Source organism: Pelecanus crispus, chromosome 2 (genome assembly GCF_030463565.1).
Source record: "Pelecanus crispus isolate bPelCri1 chromosome 2, bPelCri1.pri, whole genome shotgun sequence".
NCBI lineage: Eukaryota > Metazoa > Chordata > Aves > Pelecaniformes > Pelecanidae > Pelecanus > Pelecanus crispus.
The window spans coordinates 128004419-128024637 of NC_134644.1; the positions used below are offsets into that span (position 1 = coordinate 128004419).

Below are 20219 nucleotides of genomic sequence, written 5' to 3' on the forward strand. Positions count from 1 at the left end.
GTGGATGTTCAAGGTTTAACATCCTTCAGAAAGCAACAGTATTAGTCAGCCTAACTGGTGAAAATATATATAATCCTTTTTTAATCTGTGACACCCATTTTCTATGTGTTTCCCTGCAGAGGTCTTTGGGTTTGGTTTGGGTTTTTCCCCCACTTTCTGTGTATCAAGGGCTTTTTCCTGGTCTGTCTGCTACTTGGAGACTGCTCTGGGTAGCATATTTCTGCCTGACTTTTATATTATAAGGCATGAGGATTGGTTTTGGTGCACTAAATTAATACATAATTCCTATTTTGTTATGGGCAAGAAAAGCACTCTGATGCTGTAAACCTTCTGGTTTTACCTTAAAAAAATCTCATTTAAGAAACACTGCATTATTTGTACAGAGAAGTAGCAGACTTTAATCTCATTATTAGAAATCAGGAAAAATAAGAATGAACAGAGGAAAGAACTGATTTCAGATGACTTTGTAATGGGACTAATGTGGCATAGCAGACTCTCAAGAAATGTCAGTGTTTACTGTTTGGTCCTCATCAAAGACACACCCAAGTGTTTAGCGTGGTCTGGCCAGAGTGGCAACTGGAGAGAAGGAAAACTAAAAAAAAAGCAGGAATAATGGAGATCAGGATTGCTGGAAAACAGAAGTAAGAAGGGATGCAATAGCTAATCTATTTCTTCAGTCTTTCTGGTTATCTTTTAAAGAGGAGGAAACAAAGAACTGGAAAAAAAAGATTATTCAGCCTGTAAATAATTTCAGGTATTGCATTTGTTTACTTCTTGGGTTTGCTTTTTCAAACAAGTAAGATAAAGAGCTCTGCTTCTTTACCATGGCAGGAACTCTCTATCAAACAGCTGAAGGATGTGCAATTGAAGTAATATCCCAAGTATTCTGTAAATATATTCCTAAAATTTGCAAGCTTAGTGCCTTCAGAATGATCTGTGTTTAATGTGCACTCCGGTTAGCTATGTTTTCTATTAGGCAGGGAGGGCTAGTTCAATAAAATCTTGAGTTACGTACAGCAGTTCCAACATCTGTATCACATTAGAGCAGACATGAGACAAAACATTGACTCTTGAGGTTAAATCTAAATTTCCTGCTGCAATCCTGAAGTTTGATTTGTTAGGAGAAAAGCAACCGAGAGGAACAGAAATAGAGACTAGAACTAGAAATAGAATTCAAAGAGCAATGGTTGCCAACAATTTGTTATTTTTATGAAGTGCCATTTTATTTAGAAATAACACACTGACCACAAACAATCCCCCAGCTAGCTAAAAGCCACTTTCCGAATGGGGCAGTTACACCAGTTACTCCTCTGTATTTTTATATGGCTTCACTTTTAGCAGAACGAGAGCTGAGGATGCAGTAGGGAAAGCAAAGGGTGTTCCCCTGTTTCTTATGGGATTTTCAAAATTCCATCATTTCCTTCAACATGTTGCTTTCCCATCTTTTTTTAGCTAAGGAGGCCTGGCTTGGGGGCTGCTTTTGGTACTCATTAAGTCTGCTTTTTAATTGGCATTAAGGATCCCTTTGTGCCCAGGAGCTAAACTGCTGCTTCCGCATTGCTGCCATTCCCTACTGTTCTGGGGAACAAAAGGTGCACCCTGGAAATCAAACCCCCTGCTGGCTCTCTGGCACTCAGCCACCCAGGCACTGCCCAAGTGATGATGATGGAGCTTGCTTTTTTTTTTTTTTTTGTAATGCCCTAAACCCACATATTTTATTTCAAAATCATTAAAAACCCCAAGTTTAGTGCATTAGACATTTTTAACGCATTACAGAAAATAGAACTCATCAAGTGTTTACTAGAAGCATTACTGCTGTTCCAGTGTTTTTTAATTTCTCTTTTCATGTTTTCCCCTGCTTTCCAGCTGATTTAAATTCTGAGACCCAACTATAAGAACACAGGCCTGTATTAAAGGCAGAAATACTAAAGCACAGATGGATGGCACAGATACACACAGGGAATTCTTGAGTCATGCTAGGCTGAAGGTATCAAGCCCAAATCCCTGGATTTAGGTACAATCCTATGATCAGTCCTCTGCCTTGCACTATCTTGACTCCCTTTTCGGAGAAATAAGCATTTGCAAAGCTCTTTATCAGGAATTATTTTGTCCATATTAAAAAACAAACAAAACTTAATGCATTTGAGAATTTAGGATTAGAGACATGTCAGAAATAAAGGTATATCTTGTTTTCCAAATACATACATGTATATATAAAAACACAGATACATACATAGCGTACATATATTTTTATATATGCATGTGTGTAAAAGGGATCAATTCCTATCACTTCTAGTGACAACTTTAGATTTCATTTGGTGCTTTCAAATTCAATTCCAAACCCCTAAGATGTTATTTGTGTGATATTGTTGAGTGAATTAAAAAAAATAAAGAAAAGCTAGCATGTGACGGATACCATGGTACATTTGTCTCCAGTGTTAGTCTAGACTAACAGTAATGTATTTAAGTTAAGTTACATGACAGCATCTTAAGCCATGCCCTAAAGACTACTGAAGACAGCCAGGTTATGTTTCTGTGGCACACTGCAGTTACTTAGCGTGGCTGCTGTACCCGAGTTAATTTAGGCATTGCTGCAAAATGCAGACTTGCTTGTTGTAGAGAGAGAGGGCATGGCCAGAAACAAACTGCTGACACTACTGTCAGTTCTGGAAAAATGCTATTTCAGTAACCAACAGAAGAGCCCCACACTGGCATTCGGAGAAAGGTAGAAAGCCTATCACAGGTAGCCAAGTTCCTGAATACACCAAACTTCACAGACTGTAAGCACCACTACATAAAGAAACAACGCCAAGTAGGTAGCCACGACACCTAAACTACTATTTTTAAACAAATTATACTGCTTCAAAGGAAGGACAATGTTTATCTTAGCTGTTTACCTTCTCCACACCTTTGCTATTGTAAATCGCCTTTGTTGGTAGGTTCCTGACAAGCGAACCATCCTTAAACTGTCCTAAGAAAAGCGTTGAAATATTATTTGTTAAGAATTGGCTCTTCCTGATAGTTAAAAGTTCAAAACTGAGACAGTGCAATACAGGGATATAACACCGCACTGGAAACTGTGGGAATTCATTCAGGAAAACATCCTTCCATCCCTGCTGTCCTCCCCCCAAAAAAGACTCCACGGAGCATTCCTCCCATTTGGGAGGCAGTGAAGAGGTCTGTGCAGACCTTCTCCTGGGCATATTGCAGTAGCTGAGCTCAGTAAAAATCAGTTCATTAACAGTAGGCAGCTGTAGTTGCATTTCAGCCTACAAATGAAATACTATCACCTTCCTCTCCTGCTCTTCAATTGCCCACACCTCCATGTGGCCTCCTGCAGTATAATGCTTGGCCTTTCCATCTCTAGGTTAATAGTTCATCATAGCCAATGCTTGCTTTAAGTAAATGGGATGTTATCATTTCACTTTCTTAGCCACCAGACAAAAAAAATTAGGATTAAAAGTATTTAGGCCTCAATATTAGCTTGGAAAAATCTTTAAATAAAGTTTTCCTTTTTTTTTTTTTTTTTTTTTTTTCCCCAAATTTCTCCCACATTTAAAGCAGCTAGACACATGAAAATATCTTAACACACTGAATGTTTAGCACACTGATCAGTGCCTGGAAGCAAGCTTCATTAAAAGGTGAACATTTAGACGCACTTGTAACTGGAACAGCAGCTTTTTATGGAACAGTGTGATTTTCTCAGGCATGTCTTGAGAAGACAACTCTTTTAATTGGTTGTGCAAACACATAATTGCATATTGAGCTGTCCACTAACTATAAAATTACGTTTCATTATTATATAAAATGGCAAACTTAGAACCACTTAGTAATTGGGAAAAAAAAGCTTAGAAAATGAGTATATAATTTTCAGACTTAATTGAGCCTGTAAAGTCTGAATACATTAAGCAATTTAAGGACAGATGAAAAATACACCCAAAGAGATCTACACAGTATGAAATGATTTTACAGGGATTAAGGGCACCATGTAAACATGAGCACTGTCTTCATGCACAAAGCTGATGCATGTTTTGGATGTTCAGCATCTAAGATACTTCTTGAGTATGAAGATTGTAAATGGATGCATTTATCATGCTTGTTGATTTTATAGCTTATTTTCAGCGTCTAAGGAAGTACACACTGCATTCATCTCTCTTGAACTGAGCTGTAAGCTAACAATTAGCATTTGGAGGGATTTAGTACAGAGTGAGAAATTAGTTTATGGATGTAGATGTTTCTTTGATGTAGTCCTGTTCACACAGCATGAACACATCATTCTCTTCTTCTGGGCACAGCAAGAATCGGGCACCAGAGAAATGGTACCTTTCTTTGAAAAGCCCAGGCTGGCTTCCAGAAGGACTCTGCCAGGTGAGCCCCCTTGTTTGACTTTCTGGGGCTCCCACCTCCTGTGAAAGGACTCCTCACAGCTAAGACCACCGAACCCACTCCCACTTACAATTAGCATCCCGTGACACTGCCCTGCCTCCGGTCTTCAGCGCTCTGGTTTTCTGGGTTATTGTTCTGACTGGTTCAGATGAGTTACTCCAAACATGAACTCAACTGCTTTTTATATATATCTCAAGTGACAGGTGAGTATTTCACACCCTTTACGTCAACAAAGTCTTGTACAATCGGTCACAACAATGCTTTAGTAAATGTTAAATTGGTGACAGACACATAGAAGAGAACTCATGTTAACCACACTTTTCAAACAAGGCTAGTCAAAGCCTGTCGGAGCGATAACGTATCACTTAACATTTAATCATTCAACTATCCATCAGTAAGGCAGAACCATCAGCCACTTTGCAAGGGGAACTACAGGAAATCACTACAGAATGATTAATCTGTATGAGGCAGAAACAATTTATAATTTGATCATGGCCTCCTAAACATTTTCTGATGCTGAAAAAAGGGCAGGCTGCTGTATAATTACCCATTGCAAGGACTTCTGTGGCCTCCTTTGACACATAGGATATAGGACACGGCACTGTTTTAGATGGATAACTGTGCTTTCCCACTATGACAGAATGCAAATACTTGGCATGTTTCAAATGTTGTGGCTCGGTCTCATCATTAGTTTTTTGCTGCTATTATTTTTTTCATTTATGTATTTACTCCTCATTTTATATACTTAAGTAGCTCAGAGAAGGAGTGAACCTCAAGGAATGCACACTCTGCAAAAGTCAGCACAGAACCCAATCCAATACACATCATAGGAAAAAATTCTGAATGCTTTGGCCCCATCTCTAAGAGAAAGTTCAAGTTTCAGATCTCTGACAGATGTTAGTACTCCATTCACATTTCATGTTCAAACCTATACTTTGAAAATTTGCTTCAGCTTTGCCACAGGCTTCAGTAGCCAGATCTGGGGCAGTGCTGACCAGATAGAATGGATTCAAATGCACCACCATGTCTGCATCACAGAACTGTCTGCCCCATGCGCCAGACACTGATGAAGCACAATATATCCACTCCGTGCTTTAGTGGTCCTTTAACCACAAAGCCTGTTCTTGTGGTTGCAATTAATACTGAGGAGGAGCAGGAATCTCTCTGTGCGTCCAGGAGTCATTTTTCCAACCTGGCTTCCTAAGGAATCGAGCTGACGTGATAACACTTTGCTTGTTTGTGTGCATCCCACCATAACTTCTGAGCCCTCTGGTCAATTCTAAACAGATTTAAGAGACTGAAAGAAATTTCCAGTAAGTCACATGGAAATGAACAGTCAGGTAGAGGAAAACAGATATATAAATGTCTCCAGTGAGGAGACCATTGCAGTCTGAACTCTAATTTTATTAGACATTATAAAACCTATCTCATAGAGAGCAAATATGAATGTCCGAAGAATGGGAAATGCTTCATTCAGAACACGCACCTATTACAGGTCATTTAATTGCAATGTGAGACAGAAACCATCATCAATTAGTAATGGTGCTCCCTGAACTACTGATGTTTACCTGTCAGTGAAAATCTTCTTATGAAGTCTACAGCATCATTTGTGGTACTAGAATTTATGGGGGGAATTGACTGTTTTAAAATGCTTATTGTAAATATTTTATATTGCTCTCAACCTGATAGCACAGTGACATGGAATGCCAGGCATTCGGGATACCCGGGAGGGGTGAAAATCAATGATAGCTGTTCACCCCAGCGCTGCCCTCTGAAGGGACCCTAGTTAGCCAGATAATGCTACGGGACAATTGCGGTTAAATCCCAGGAGAGCTTTTGGAGTGTCATCCACAGGAGCCTTGCTGAGAGCAGAAGTAATTAGTTCCAGCTGAGCACACAGGGACATAACTTTAGAAAGGTCTGGCTGCTTTCATGCTAGGAGAGAAAAGGCATTTCTGTCTAGCAGCCAGGACAACATAGTCTGGAAACAGGAGAATGGCCGCCTTCGTTCGTTTGGTGTCCAGCTAGGTGTGTGTTTTGGAGCTGTAGGATGGAATTGCATTCACTGCTTGTGAAAATTACGGGTTTCTGTTCGCTGGGTAGCTGAAAAATTCCCATAAAATACTATGCAGCAGTTTCTCTGCTTCACGGGGGAGTCCCCCAAGGTCACTGTTCAGCAGCCCGAGGTTTGGCCTTCCTGCAAGGGTTCACAGTGTGCTAGACAGTTCCCAGGGACATCCGTAAAGCTCTCTTTTGGGAGGCTTTCCTAAAACTTCTAATCTAAACACCGGTATTGCTGCACTTTTATGTGTATCTTTGTGTGTTCTGGCACCTGATAAAAATCCCATTATTTTCAGCGAGTGAGTGTCACCTGGTGATACCACAGCTTCCCCTGAGGAGGTGCTTTTGCAGAGTTCATCCTTAGGTTATACGTGGGCTATTCTCCCCCCAACCCCCGCCCCCGAAACTCCATGAAAGATATCTGAAAAACTGCACTCTTGTGCATCTCATTTGGATTTCTTCCCACTACGGAAGGTACTAGCTAAAGCCCAGCTGTTCTTGGAGAAGTGACGGCTCGGCAGCTGAACTCCTGTTGTGTACGGAACAGTAAAAGCACGAAACGAGTGCCAAGTATTGATGGAGCAGCTACAGGTTCATTGTTAGAAGGACCACTAGTGACTACTAAATGCCATCAGATGGTTAAGGACAGCCAGTTATGGTTTAATGGCTCCTCTCGGGGTCCTGGGAAACTAACTCGTAAAAAGCATCAGAGGCCCACTACATCGCTTTGTTTTTTAACAAGCCACAAAGGCATTTAACTGAGCATGCCAGAGAGTGGGCTCCCTGATAAAAATGGATCTGGCTGAGCAAGACACACTTGCTGCAGTCTCTCTAAGGGAAAGAATAATTTCATCTTCCTGGCTCTTCTGCCTTTGGTGTAGGTTAGACCAGTACTTTTTTCTGCAGTCACAGTGGGGTCCTGCAATTTACTTCAAGCTTCTAAAAACTTTATATATTCATATTCACTGCACACAGGTTATCCAGTGATAACCATCTTAATCACTATTGCTGAGCTGAGATTCAAACCTGAGATTCAAACCTGAGATTCAAATGGCAGTGCTTTCTGGATCAGCATGATCCTCAGCGGAAGGATTCTACTGTTTTAATATTTAAATTTAGTGTCTGTTTTTAAGAGATTTACTAAGCACTGCCACAATTTTGTAATATAGAGTCAACCAAGATAATTTCTTGCATACTTTAAACCCATATTTGACCTTAGCTAAGCTGCAAAAGTTGCCCTGTTAATGGCATTGTGGGTAGCGTGCAAGAGACAGTGTTTTTAAAGAAATCTTTTGGCTCTTACTTATGCCTGCTCTGCTTGGGACAATGATGGAAGGAATACTCAATTGTCCACTCATGGATCCAGTCATGCAAGGCTACCGCATGAGACAGAAGCGGTACTTCTTTCTAATGCTAATGGAATAGTCCATCAAACCTTGCTTTGCAGCTGGTTTTGGTAGAGTATGAAAAGGGCTGCTCGCTTCTGCAAATTTAATGACACCGACATACCACAAACCTTCCTAATATGTTCAACAGTTTGAATTAAACCTTCATCCATGGCTTCCCAAGCGCAAGGAAAGCCATCAGCGTACTCACTGCACGGGCTGTCATGTGCCTTAGTGACAGGAACAAATACAGCAATGTGAATAGCGCAGAACGAGCATGTTCAATAGACTAGCCCATGCTAGCACCTAGCGCCAATGTGGGCCTAACCTGCCGCTTCTGGGAGAGCCAGCATCCATCTCCCCCCGGACTTGCAGCGCTCCTTCGAGAGCACAAATCACGCCCCATCCCTTAGTGCCCTGCCAGCCACCAGAGGGCATTTGATAGCCACATCTCTTTCAAGCTGAATAATTCGTTGACTACTGAAAAGGCAACCACTATTTTTTCCTCTTCCTTTCCTTCTTTTCCTCAGAGCGCCTAAAACAGGCCTGACAAAAAAAAAAAAAAAAAAAGAGACTGTACAGTCTTGGTCACACACAGTCAGTTTTATACTCTGTAAAGCACAAAGGATTGTGAAAACCATGTCTTTGTATACACTGCTCATTAGAAAGCACAGCCTGAACGCAGGGTCCTTTCCAATCCAGGAGTTCTGGGAAGCATGGCTGAGGCTGGAGGCAGTACCTGCTGAAGCCCTCTCCACGGGAAAGGGTGGTGAGAGCACATCAATGCAGTGGATTCAAAAGTCCCCCCCAAAGTGCTCAGATCGCTCCTAGTTAGAGGTAGCCTTGGGTAAGCACTAATATCCAAGCTCTCCATTTGGCTCAAGGACTGAAAGCATTTCTTGGGATGTAAGTCTAGACTGTCTGTGTCAAACACTGGGTCTGGTGCCCTCTTCTCATCACTTTTATGCTCATCTAAAAATCCCTAAAATTTATATACCTATTTCTTCACCTTCCACGCAGCACATCAAAGCCATTTCGCATACATGCATTTTTAGGTGGTTACCATGTTTTTAACTCATTAAAATGTAACTGCTCTTGTTCTCAGTCTAACTACAGCAGTTGAAAAATGTTCAATGCTTATTTCAAACTACACTGACAGTATCAAATAATGAGCAAATAGGCTATTGCTGTCTCTGAAAAATGCATCACTTTTGTTTGGAAATTAATTCTAAAGAAGAGCTTAGAAACCACCTGGCTCTTTTTCAGATTTACAGTTTTGCCTCCTAAGATTATTTAAATAATGCCTTTATTAATTCTATCCATAATGTTTTGGAGTATAGTATGCTGCAGGCTGAAACATTGAACTTATAGTAATGTAAATGTGAGCCACATTTTACCTGAGTGACACGAGGAGTTCCTGAGACTTTGAGAGCCAGCCAGCTAGCCGGCACACTGCGCTGAACTGCACGTGCAGGTAGGGAACATTTTCTTTATTATTTGTGTGTAGCGGATAGAATTCAGTGAGGAAAAATGTTTCAAAAATGATCTACTTTTTTGAAGTTTTCCAGTATTAGCCCTTTTAATCAGCTCTATTCATGTGGTTTTTGGACTAGCCAACACTTACAAAAGGAAAAAAAAATATGAAGGAAATATAAGAAACAGCTAATGAAAAATAATTAAAAAGCAGTACAGTTTTGCATGGATCTGGACACTTACCTATAAGCAAGATTACTAATGCGTCTGTAATGTAATAACCAAACAGGAAAGGCTTCTGCCAGACTTCCACACCAACAGCACCGGTAAGCAGATATGCTGCTATTAATACCTATAGAAAAAGGATAACATATTTTCAATCCTTTACTTCTAAAGGCACAGAATTTCACTTACCATCTTAATACAAATGCAAGAGTAAAAAAAAAAGATCTTTTATTTTCTTCCTGTCTCCACTTTACAGGATCTTATGCTGCCATCCCAAAACAATTACTTCTAAGCCGTGAAGCAGCTTCTAGGCTCACCAACAAAATTATTTAGAATGTATGAAATACAGTAAGCAAGCAACTTCCCTGCTACTGTGTGCATCTGTTTGCACGTGGTAAGTACTACTGACTTACCTTTTCAAAACACCTAATTTCTAAATCCCTTCTTAATGCCAGGTCTCCCCACTGCACATGTACTTTCTTGATTTGCATACAGATTTCAGAATTAGCAATGTGGTTATTTTTGCAGGTCAGCCCCCTGAACTGATCATATCAGAATAACTAAATCTAAGTTCACCTGAAATAATAAAAAAACCCAGTTGAATGTGAAGAAATAAGATGAAGGGGAGGGAGCTGGAGTCTTCTCTGATTTTTAATTTGTTTGACAGATAACATCATTAGAGGACACAAAAAGAAAAACGTAGTCAAACGTCATTAGGAGTGGTAGACTCATACACAAGACCCGCGTCACTTGCTGAAATGCCACCAGTTTAAGCAGAGATGTAAATGTTTCTACTTCCTCTTCCGAGTTAATTTTGTGACCCAGCTGAGGTCAGAAACGTTAATGCAGTCAAAACCCTATAGCTCCTACAGCAATACCTTCCACACCCATTGTATTACCTGTAGCAGCACTGCCTACAATTTACGGCACAAACTGATGAAGTTTTGCCATTTTAGGTGTGTGATGTGCAAACGCAGTACTGAATGCGATGGAGTGGTTCCCAAGCCTTTGTGCCCTTGATCCCACCTCCTCAAGGGACCCTGCTCTCCCTCGAAACCCATTTCCTGGCTTAGCCCAGGCCACCCACCCCCTCCAGCCCCTTCTGCTGCTGGCACCCTGCTAGTGGGACTGCTGCCCCACTCCTCCTCTAGGCTATTCTGTTCTCAGCTGTTTAGTTTTGCTGTAGGACTCATAAGGGGCTGTATGTTTCATGCTACGTGTCTCAACCTCCTCAACTATTCTAGGCTTGGATTAAGAATGAATTGCCAACATTTAGCTCTAAATTGAAACAGCTATGTTAATTATAATGCCATTTAGAAGACTGCATATTCATCTATTCATCCCCAAGTAACATTCAGTAACCTTTGTATTTTCCATTCAATACAGCTTCTCCCTGTGGGATGACAAATATTTTCCAGTTTTACCTGTATGATAGCTTTTACTATTTTTTGTTTAGTTTTTTTAAATACTAATTTTTTACTATGTTATGTTTTTTCTTCATTTTTAACTTCAATAAACACATTTCCAGTCTTCTATTAAATTAATTGCTTTAATTTAAAGGTACTCTGAAAACCCCTTTTTTAGATAACAGGCTGTTTAAGATCACAGATTAGTAGCAGAACACTGAAGTTGCTTAACTCCCTATTACCTGTAGCTATCACTATATTTGACTTCGCTTACTTCTCTGTATCTAAGTGCAAGACTCCTGCCCTATCAGTATGTAGCTCTTCAAGGGTTTTGCATGAATGTGGCATTGCAAAATTGGCTGTTTGAATTGTCTCTGCAAGAACAAGCAGCACAACAGATCTGCAGCGAAGAGCAGGCACTAGTATGAGTTACATCCCAGGCCACTGAAGTCAGTGAGTCACATTTTGGTTTAAATAAAGGACGTGTATAATGGGTTTTGCAACTGACTACAACAGAGCTAACATTCAGCTTTCCGAAGAAATTGCATTATGTTATCCATAAGACATGATGGGTGGACTCCTGGCCCCATCAAAGTTAATGGCAAAACTCCAACTGGCTTTGATGGAGCCTGAATTTACCCTCACACATTGAATTCTGAACAGACTTTTCTGGCAAGTGATAAAAGAGGAACTTCAGTGTTATCCGTTATTACAGCCAGTACTTTTGGCAGTGCAGGCATGAGTATCACTGTCAGATGTCGGCACACCTCTAGGAACAGGAGCGCCGATGCAACAGGCTCTCTCAGGGGAACCCCCTGCCCTGGGATCTGGTGATGCAGCACTCACAGGTTGAGATTGCCTCTTATTTAACAGATGTAGCGTATGACAAAACACTCTTTGGCTTCAAATTTTTGGTGTGTTGTTTTTTAAGGACTCGTAACTTTGACTTCACCGAGGCAGTCTCAAAGACTTCCTTTAGAAAGCTGGACGGATGAGAAAACAGCTGTGTCCCTTGATCTAAGCTATATTAGCAAAAGTTGAAGATTGTCAAAATTATTAGACAAAAGCTAAGTATGTTAATAATTTGTATAAACTGGTTTTAAAGCCACCGCTGGTAAAAAAAAAAAAAAAAAAAAAGTAAAGCAGTGTTCCTAAGTGCAACTGAATAATTCTGCTTAAGAAAAGACGGCCAGGTTTTTTTACTCATCTCTGGCATCAATCAGCTTTAGTACTTTTCAGATATAAATGAAGTCTTTACCAAGTAAAAATAATTGCAATCTTTTGTAAAATGAGAAGTCCAAATTAAATAACATAAGTAAGGACTATATAGCAAGTTAGCATCAGACATATACAATCTCGGATTCCAACTCACTGCAGCATCTGACCAGGAAAATTTTTGGCTTGCCAAGGCCTTATCTATGAGAAGGAGGAGTATTTATGCAGACAAAAATCTGGAAATACATGGTGTTAATTTGTAGGCCCTTTGATATGGCTGAACAACAGGACGGCTGTGGATTCCACAAAAATGACATTAATTTTACTGTAATATTCAATTTCACTAGCATATCTCAATAGCATTAATTGTTCATGTGTCGAAATATTTTCCATTAACACATTGCTCAAACTGAACATCTAAAAAGCAAAGTAATTTAAAACACAAGGTTACTTTTTCCCTCTGAAAATAAATGTTACTCTTAAAACAGTAAGAACTAACATTTTGCTACAAGTGATTTCAATAGGAGTTAGCTTTAGTGTGATGTGTAATTTTTCCTTTCTGATTTTTTTCTCAGTATTTTCTCTTTCAATAAATCATTAAAGGTTGCAAATTTAGCCTATAAAATGGTTTTTTATATGTCTTAAAAAGGTCATTTTGCATTTAGACATGCAGCATGTGATAGGTAAACGGCTAAAGGCACATGGAAGATTAATTAACAAAGAAAGGTTTGAGTAGAATCATAATCGAGTGGTTAAGAACGAAGCAATCTGCTGCAGAATTCTATTTAAATTTCACATGGACACACTATGGGGTTTCCCTCAAATAACTGAATACTGACTTCAGTTTCCAGCTGTGTCAGGAGGCAGCTGGAAGCAGACAGCACAGCCTGGCCAGCACTGCATCCACACCGCTATCGGTTCTTGTACTTCAACAATTCCAGTGCGAGCCTACCTTTGGAACTAAAAAATAATCAATACTATTTCTTTACAAGAAAGGCTACACTTTCCACAGAGACTTCAAATCAGGAAAACTCTGAAAGTAAATATCTTTTCAACTAAAGTAAAAAAGATTCTGAATCCTGGTAACGTGACCAAAGAATGACACATTTGTGTCTTCATTTTGCTTTTTAGTAGAGACTTTTTTTTTTGCCCCTCAGAAGAGAGAGAGAAGTTTTTAAAAGCTGTGATGTGCACTTGCATTGCTTGCAATTTCTCTTTCAGTTCCTGAAACACTGGCTGCCACAGTACTTCTCGAGAAAATGTCATATGAAACATATTTCAGCATGAGTTTTGGAAACTGCTTCTCAAAAGAAAAACTGGTATATGACATCCAAAAAACCTCTTAGAATCCCCTGTTTTGACTGAAAAGAAGGAGAAAAGTAAGCTCTACAATGTTTAAGTTGCTACCTGCATCATGTACTTAATTTGTTTGGAGTCTCAAGGCAAGCAGTATTTTCCCTGAGTGCCTGGGTGGGACCATCCAAAGCCATGGGGCAGAACCAGCTGGGAAAGCATCTCAAACCGAAACCCTGGGGCTTATGGTCCAAGCATCCATGCCTGCAGGATTTCTGGTCCTATCCTCTCCTTACAGGGCTAGGGCAGGGCCAGAGCGAGCTGCCTGTTGCCTTTCACACTTGCTACTTGTGCTTTTGTGCTTTTTTCAAGCTTGCCCTCTTGGCTGGGGAGAGTGAGGGGAAGGAGCGTGGAATCGTCTGGGTCACTCCAGCTCTCACACAGCTCTTATTTTCACTTTTAAACTTTTATTAAAGAATAGAAAGGGTGCCCTCATGTTACACTTAAGGCAGCACTGATGTAAGCAGAGGTATCGTTACATCATATTAAGGAAAAATGAATATTTTGTTCCCCTACTATGAACTCGACTGCAGTGGCTTCTGAAAAGCAACAGCAGGTTTAGGGGAGTACTTCATTAAGGGAATATTAAAACTTGCAGGAGAAAAATAGATTTTTAAACAATCCAGAGGATGTCTGTGAAAATTAACATATAGCAGGGAGCCTGAAATTTTCATTTCTCAGGAAAGCTTTGTCTTTTTTTTCTCCAGGAAACTTCAATTGCAGGTACTAGCTTTCTTTGGTTGGGCTTGTGACAAGATGTATCCAAGAACACAGCAAGGGTTTCTTTTTTTAGTCTTCTCTTCAGCCCATGACTTTCGGGGGCTTGTGCTTACTTGAAAGTGCATGAAAATTGTCTACATGATATGGTGTACAGAGGCTCCTCTCCCTGCATCTTTTTCTGCCCACAGAGGAGTCAGCAGGAGACAGCTCCTTGTGCTGGAGGGAAGATGTGGGAAGCATTTTCACTGTTGCAGATGCCTCCTCCTTGGTTCTGGATCCAAAAACACAACAATCCTCTGACCAAGCATCTCACAGACACATTACAGCCATTTTTCAAGTTTACACACCACAGTTTCCTATAAATAGCTGTCTGCTGTAATCAAAGCTAATTGGAGTGCCAATTACAGCCCAGCTAGCGCAATTAGGTTACCAATTCTGACGAGTCATCAAGCCGCAGAAAAATGTGATCTGCATAAGTCCCACAAATTTCTCTATTTATAATGAGGTATTTTTTCATGAGGAACAGCAGCTCCTTTTGTACCACAGTTAACACAGAGCCACTGAGCGGGCTGTCTGTGTTTATATACAGCGGAGCTGACTCAGCAGCAGTGTCCTGGGAGCTACGTGCCAGTTAAGCTTTCATTAAGGTCAACAGTTATCTATTCGCACACTTATACTAATTACTGTATTTCCTGAGCTTTGTGGTGATAATGAAGTCCAAAGTTCCTGGCTACCATAAATTTTAAAAGCAGAAGCAGGGGACCAGACCACCTGAATGTCTGACATGCCAATGCAATAGCATCATGTTGTCGGTGAAATTATTGAAGACAGAGCAGAGAGGCACATTCATGCAGCAGTCCAGCTAGGAATGCCATGGAGGAAATAGTGAACTAAACGCTGGGAATTAGTCTGAAAACAGCTTGCGAGTGCTTCCACCCTCTCTGCCTCTGAATGTGACTGCGGGAATATCTGGCAGAGAAGTGGTGGGGGAAAACCAGCAAGGGGGATGTTACCTTTCTTACTCATCATCAGCAATTTGCTAATGTCCTCAGTATCTCTCCTCCAAGCAGCTGGAGATGAAGAGCTACCTTTCATAGCGCACACATCATACAAAATTTGCTGAATGGGTTTACAAAACAAGAGCAAGGCAATGTTTGTAGGGGAATTAAGATATTTTACTAGACTAGTTAGTACAGCTGGAAAAAAGTACGTTACGTACTTTCTGGTATGCGTGCAATGTAGTTTGGACTAATGGAAAAAATACTACCTTGATCTACAAATCCTATCTTGTCTTCGTTCACAGGCAATCACAACTACAAAAGCCAATTTTTACAGATGGGAAAATTGACATACAGACATTTCAATAGTAAAATCTTCCACCATTGTTGATGAATGTGCTATATAGCATCAAAAAATCCTTACATTTATATGCTTATCATTTTGACTGTAGGCAAATCATCACCAAAGTTACTAGAAAGTAAGCATGCAGGACCAGCAATTCAGCATCAGAGGGGAACAGGAAATAGCTCTTGTTAGCACCTTGCATCCAAGTTAATCAAAACAGCTTACAGGCTTTACTGAAATTCAGCCTCACCACAAATCTGTCAGGCAAGGAAATGTTATTACCATTATTTCCCAGATGGGAAAGCAGTGACAGAGGCATAGGTCACTAAAAGGCACTGACAGAGTTAACAGTCCTGCTCTGCTTGTTGATACCCACTCCCATATTTAACCACTAATACAGTTTGGATCCTGCAGCAATCCAAAAGAGCTTTCTAAACATTCACATGTATATCTACAGTGATCATCTGAGCAACAAGTGAAATTGGTTTGAACATAGCTATTCCTTTCCTGCTGGAAGAACTTCACTAAGCAGCCTTACACAGACATGGCTGAAACTTGTAGACCAGCTGGCTGCCTAATGTCTTAGTCCCGGGCCAACTTCTTCTCCCAGAACCTATTTTCTAGGGGACAAAACAGATGCACCACAGCTGGACCACCATCTCTGAGTTGTTCTCAAACCACTGGATTCTGATTATGTTTACAGCAATACATCTGCAGCCATTAATTCAAATACTATATTTCCATTAAAACACATATTTGAATACTTATCAAACTTCTTTTCAATTATGTATATTTGGCTGTACATTTCATCTCATGCCTGTGACAGGAAGCTCAGAAAACTGGGACTGTGCTCTTCAGGCTGCAAGAACCTGGCTATCTAAGAAATAGATAAGCCAGCCCAGAAATCCCAGCACTGGGCCCTTGGCAGTGCAATGAGCTTGTTACTACTACTGCTGCTACTCATTTGTGCACTGAGGCCACCACTCACCGTGGTGCCCTGGGCACATTTCTGAAGAGGTCCACCTCAAGGTAGGGCTGTAAGCCGGTCAAGAACTCAGCTGGGGACTGGCTGTGGGCTTATCTGTAATTCATGATACTGAATACCATTCCCAGAGAGGAAACCTCTAATGGTATGACTTTTCACTCAAGGGTAAAACTCACTTGACAACAGTTAATGCTCACTATACAGATACAATGCTATTTCCATTACCACATTTGATGTAAGAAAGACGTGGCAGAATTGAGAAGGTCTAGTATTGTATAACTGTAAAATACTGTTAAGAAATACTACTTGGACTAGTTCATATTGTGCCTCAGAACCTAGTGTTGGTGGGAAAATTGCTTGTGGTTTCAGATAGCATAATGATTTTTGTTAATACCACAAATCAAATGCAGTTAAATTACTTTCTCATGGGCACTATCTGACTGCTAGGCTTGCTGCAAGCCTTTTTTTTCCTGCAAGGCAACAAATCTCTGATGCTGACAATTTGCTCAAGAGCATCCCTCCTTTGCAAATGCAGGAAGTATTTCTGAATTACTTTTAGGGTTATGCTATTTCACATTCAAAATCTTGGCCAAATACATTTGCCTTGAGCTCTATTTTTCTGTTTCTGTAATATTATGAAAACACTAACATAGTTAAAAAAATAAAACCAAAGCAGGAATGATAAATACTTACCACTTGGCTTAAATCGTATCCCCAAGGAAGAAAAAGAACTCCTGTGTTATATTTCTCCCAGTGTGAACACATAAAGTTAAACAAGACAATGCTTAAATACATATACATTGTATATACAGAAACTCCAGTCTTCCCATTGTCACGGGAACAGACAGAAAAAAAAGAAAGCACAAAAATGGAGGTAGCCCAGCTATCCAGCCCATGGTCAAATAATTCTCCCAGAGGAGTACTGGACTGAGTCCTTCGAGCATGTTTCCCATCTATGGAGTCTAGAAAGATTGGGAAAGGAAAAGAAATAAAGAATTAGAGCACAACAAAAGGAGTCACTTTCTTTACATACACTTCACTACTGCCTATATAACATATGGGAAAAATACACCAATGACAGCAAACTGAAGCACAGCAGTCCCTTCAATACCAACATGTTAGGATTGCTCATAAAATATTTGCTTCAGTTATCAATTTTTCTGTCCTTACATCAGCTCTTAAACTAAATGCCACCTTCCTTACAAGCTTCAGAAAGACATTCATAATTACTTGTCCCCAGTGGTCTTTAAACACTTTTATGTCAGTCCTTGCGATCAACTGCTTAACGAAAGTGCTGAGAAGTGTCCATAGGGCTTCTCGCCCATCCATTGGTGTTGTGGACCCTCTGAGACTTCAGACTGCTTGTGGGGTAGATTCACTAAGGCATTTAGGCTGCCTGATGCTAAATGCTTCAATGACTAACAGTTATGTGGCAGCTTCAAGGAGCAAATTTTACAAAATTTATTTGTGTGTGTGCCTACATAAGTTGTTTTAAAGAGTCTTTCAGTTGAAATCTTAGGACACAAGAGCCGGCAGTGTGCCTAGGTAGCCAAGAAGACCAACAGCATCCTGGCTTGTAGCAGAAATAGCGTGGCCAGCAGGACTAGGGAGTGGGTGTCCCCCTATACTTGGCACTGGTGAGGCCACACCTCCAATACTGTGTTCAGTTTTGGGCCTCTCACTACAAGACAGACATTGAGGTGCTGAGGAGGCTGAGGGGAGACCTTATCGCTTTCTACAACTGCCTGAAAGGAGGTTGTAGCAAGGGGGGTGTCGGTCTCTTCTCCCAGGTAACAACTGATAGGATGAGAGGAAATGGCCTCAAGTTGCGCTAGGGGAGGTTTAGATTGGATATTAGGAAAAATGTCTTCACTGAAAGGTTTATCAAGGATTGGAACAGGCTGCCCAGGGAAGTGGTTGAGTCACCATCCCTAGAAGTATTTAAAAGACGTGTAGATGTGGCGCTCAGGGACATGGTTTAGTGGTGAACTTGGCAGTGTTAGGCTAACGGTTGGACTCGATGGTCTTAAAGGTCTTTTCCAACCTAAATGATTCTATGAGTCTAAGAATACCTTACTGTTAAGGTAAGTTATGTGTTGATCACTTTTAATACTTAAGTGCTTGGAAGATGCCCAAACACTGTGCTGGATCTGAGGATGCAGCTGGACACTGGTTTGAGTCAATCAGAGAGTTCATTGCTGTTGAACAGGGGAGGACCTGCAGCCTGCTCAGCTGGTGGAAAGACAGCAAACATAATGTTTTCTTCTGGGTCACTGAACAGAATTGGCACTGTGAATGGTACAAAAAGCAAGGGAAATGGCACAAGGGAGGGGCAGTGAATGCAGGGAGAAGGAGGAAGTGGGTCTAGCACCTGTAACCTTTCTTGGTTGTATTGCCAAACCATACCCTCAGTCTCTTCTCTGAGACTGTGCTGGTGAGAAACTGAAATATTTTATTCTTAGTGAAGTGTAAACACACAGGATGAACCTCTTAGGAAAAAATACACAGAACAAACCTTACAGATTACTTACTGTGATCCTGCATCTCAAAATAACATAACTTTTTTCTTTTTAATGTTACTTGGAAGGTACTACAGCTAACAATTATTAGCTCTTGATAGTATTAGTAACCCAAAACTGACTAGCGATACAACTCAGCAGAGTGAGACCAAAGACTCCACAGCTGCTATAGATCATATGCTACTTACTTCTCCAGATTATTTGGCAGTACTCTGAGTTTTCTTTAATGTAAATATACTTCAGGGATCTAAACCAGGAAAATATGGGATTTCATTTTGTACAGATTTTAGACTATCTCCCTATTGTAATACCTAAACAGCTGTGAGAGATCCTCTGCTCAAATACAAATCTCTTGAGACAGTTCTCACAACTCTAAAAATTAAAGATCTCATAGAGGATTTCAGATATGGCTTGCCCCCTTCTATAGCCGCATTCTCTCTCCATCAACACTGCCATTGAATTGTCAGCATCTTACTGAAAAGTGCAGAAAGAAAACTGGGTGTACAAGCTTGAGGTTACTTGAACAGTGTTGTTACAAATGTAGAAATCCTTTAGTCTATTTTAGGATGCTTCTGAAACTTAATTAGCAAATAGGTATGTAAACACCCCTAAACCGTATATGGTCTTTCAAATTTCAAGAACATCTATCCCAAATCAGAGAGAATTCAGTTATAGGGGTAATAACTTTTTTAATAAGAATGATAGAAGACTGATCTGTTCATAAATTACTCTACATTGTCACAAAATAGTATTCACATCAGACACTAAAATATGTGCATCAGTAAAAGAGTGGATTTCGTTTTGTAGGAACGTTTTACTAAAAAGAGTTAGCCTTACAATGGTGTCATGAAATACAGTACTTCTAATTATAATGGACATGGGGAAAAATACAGGAACTGTATAACACATACACAAAATTGGATTTTAACAAATCTTTACCCACATTTTCCATGTGGTTTCACTAACATTTTAAGAGACTGAAAATATTTTCTGTTTCAGGTTTCAGTTTGAAATCATTCATGCCAACAATGTTCAATAGTGGACATACACTGTCCCACACTTCCACTGCTTCAGATTTATTATATTATGATTTTGTCTCATGAAGGGTCATAAATCTTCAGTTTTATTAAAGTTTATATAACTTTTA

General features: G+C 40.2%; 1 protein-coding gene across 1 annotated transcript in view; it reads right to left on the reverse strand.

The window, feature by feature from the left end:
* LOC104033202 (ethanolaminephosphotransferase 1) overlaps positions 1 to 20219 on the reverse strand; it is a 52842-nt gene that overhangs the window by 8440 nt on the left and 24183 nt on the right. The window contains exons 5-6 of the mRNA XM_075705532.1: positions 17247 to 17515; positions 9549 to 9657 (exon numbers count right to left, since the gene is read on the reverse strand). Coding sequence (XP_075561647.1) covers positions 9549 to 9657; positions 17247 to 17515 — 378 coding nt within the window. The remainder of the gene's footprint in view (positions 1 to 9548; positions 9658 to 17246; positions 17516 to 20219) is intronic.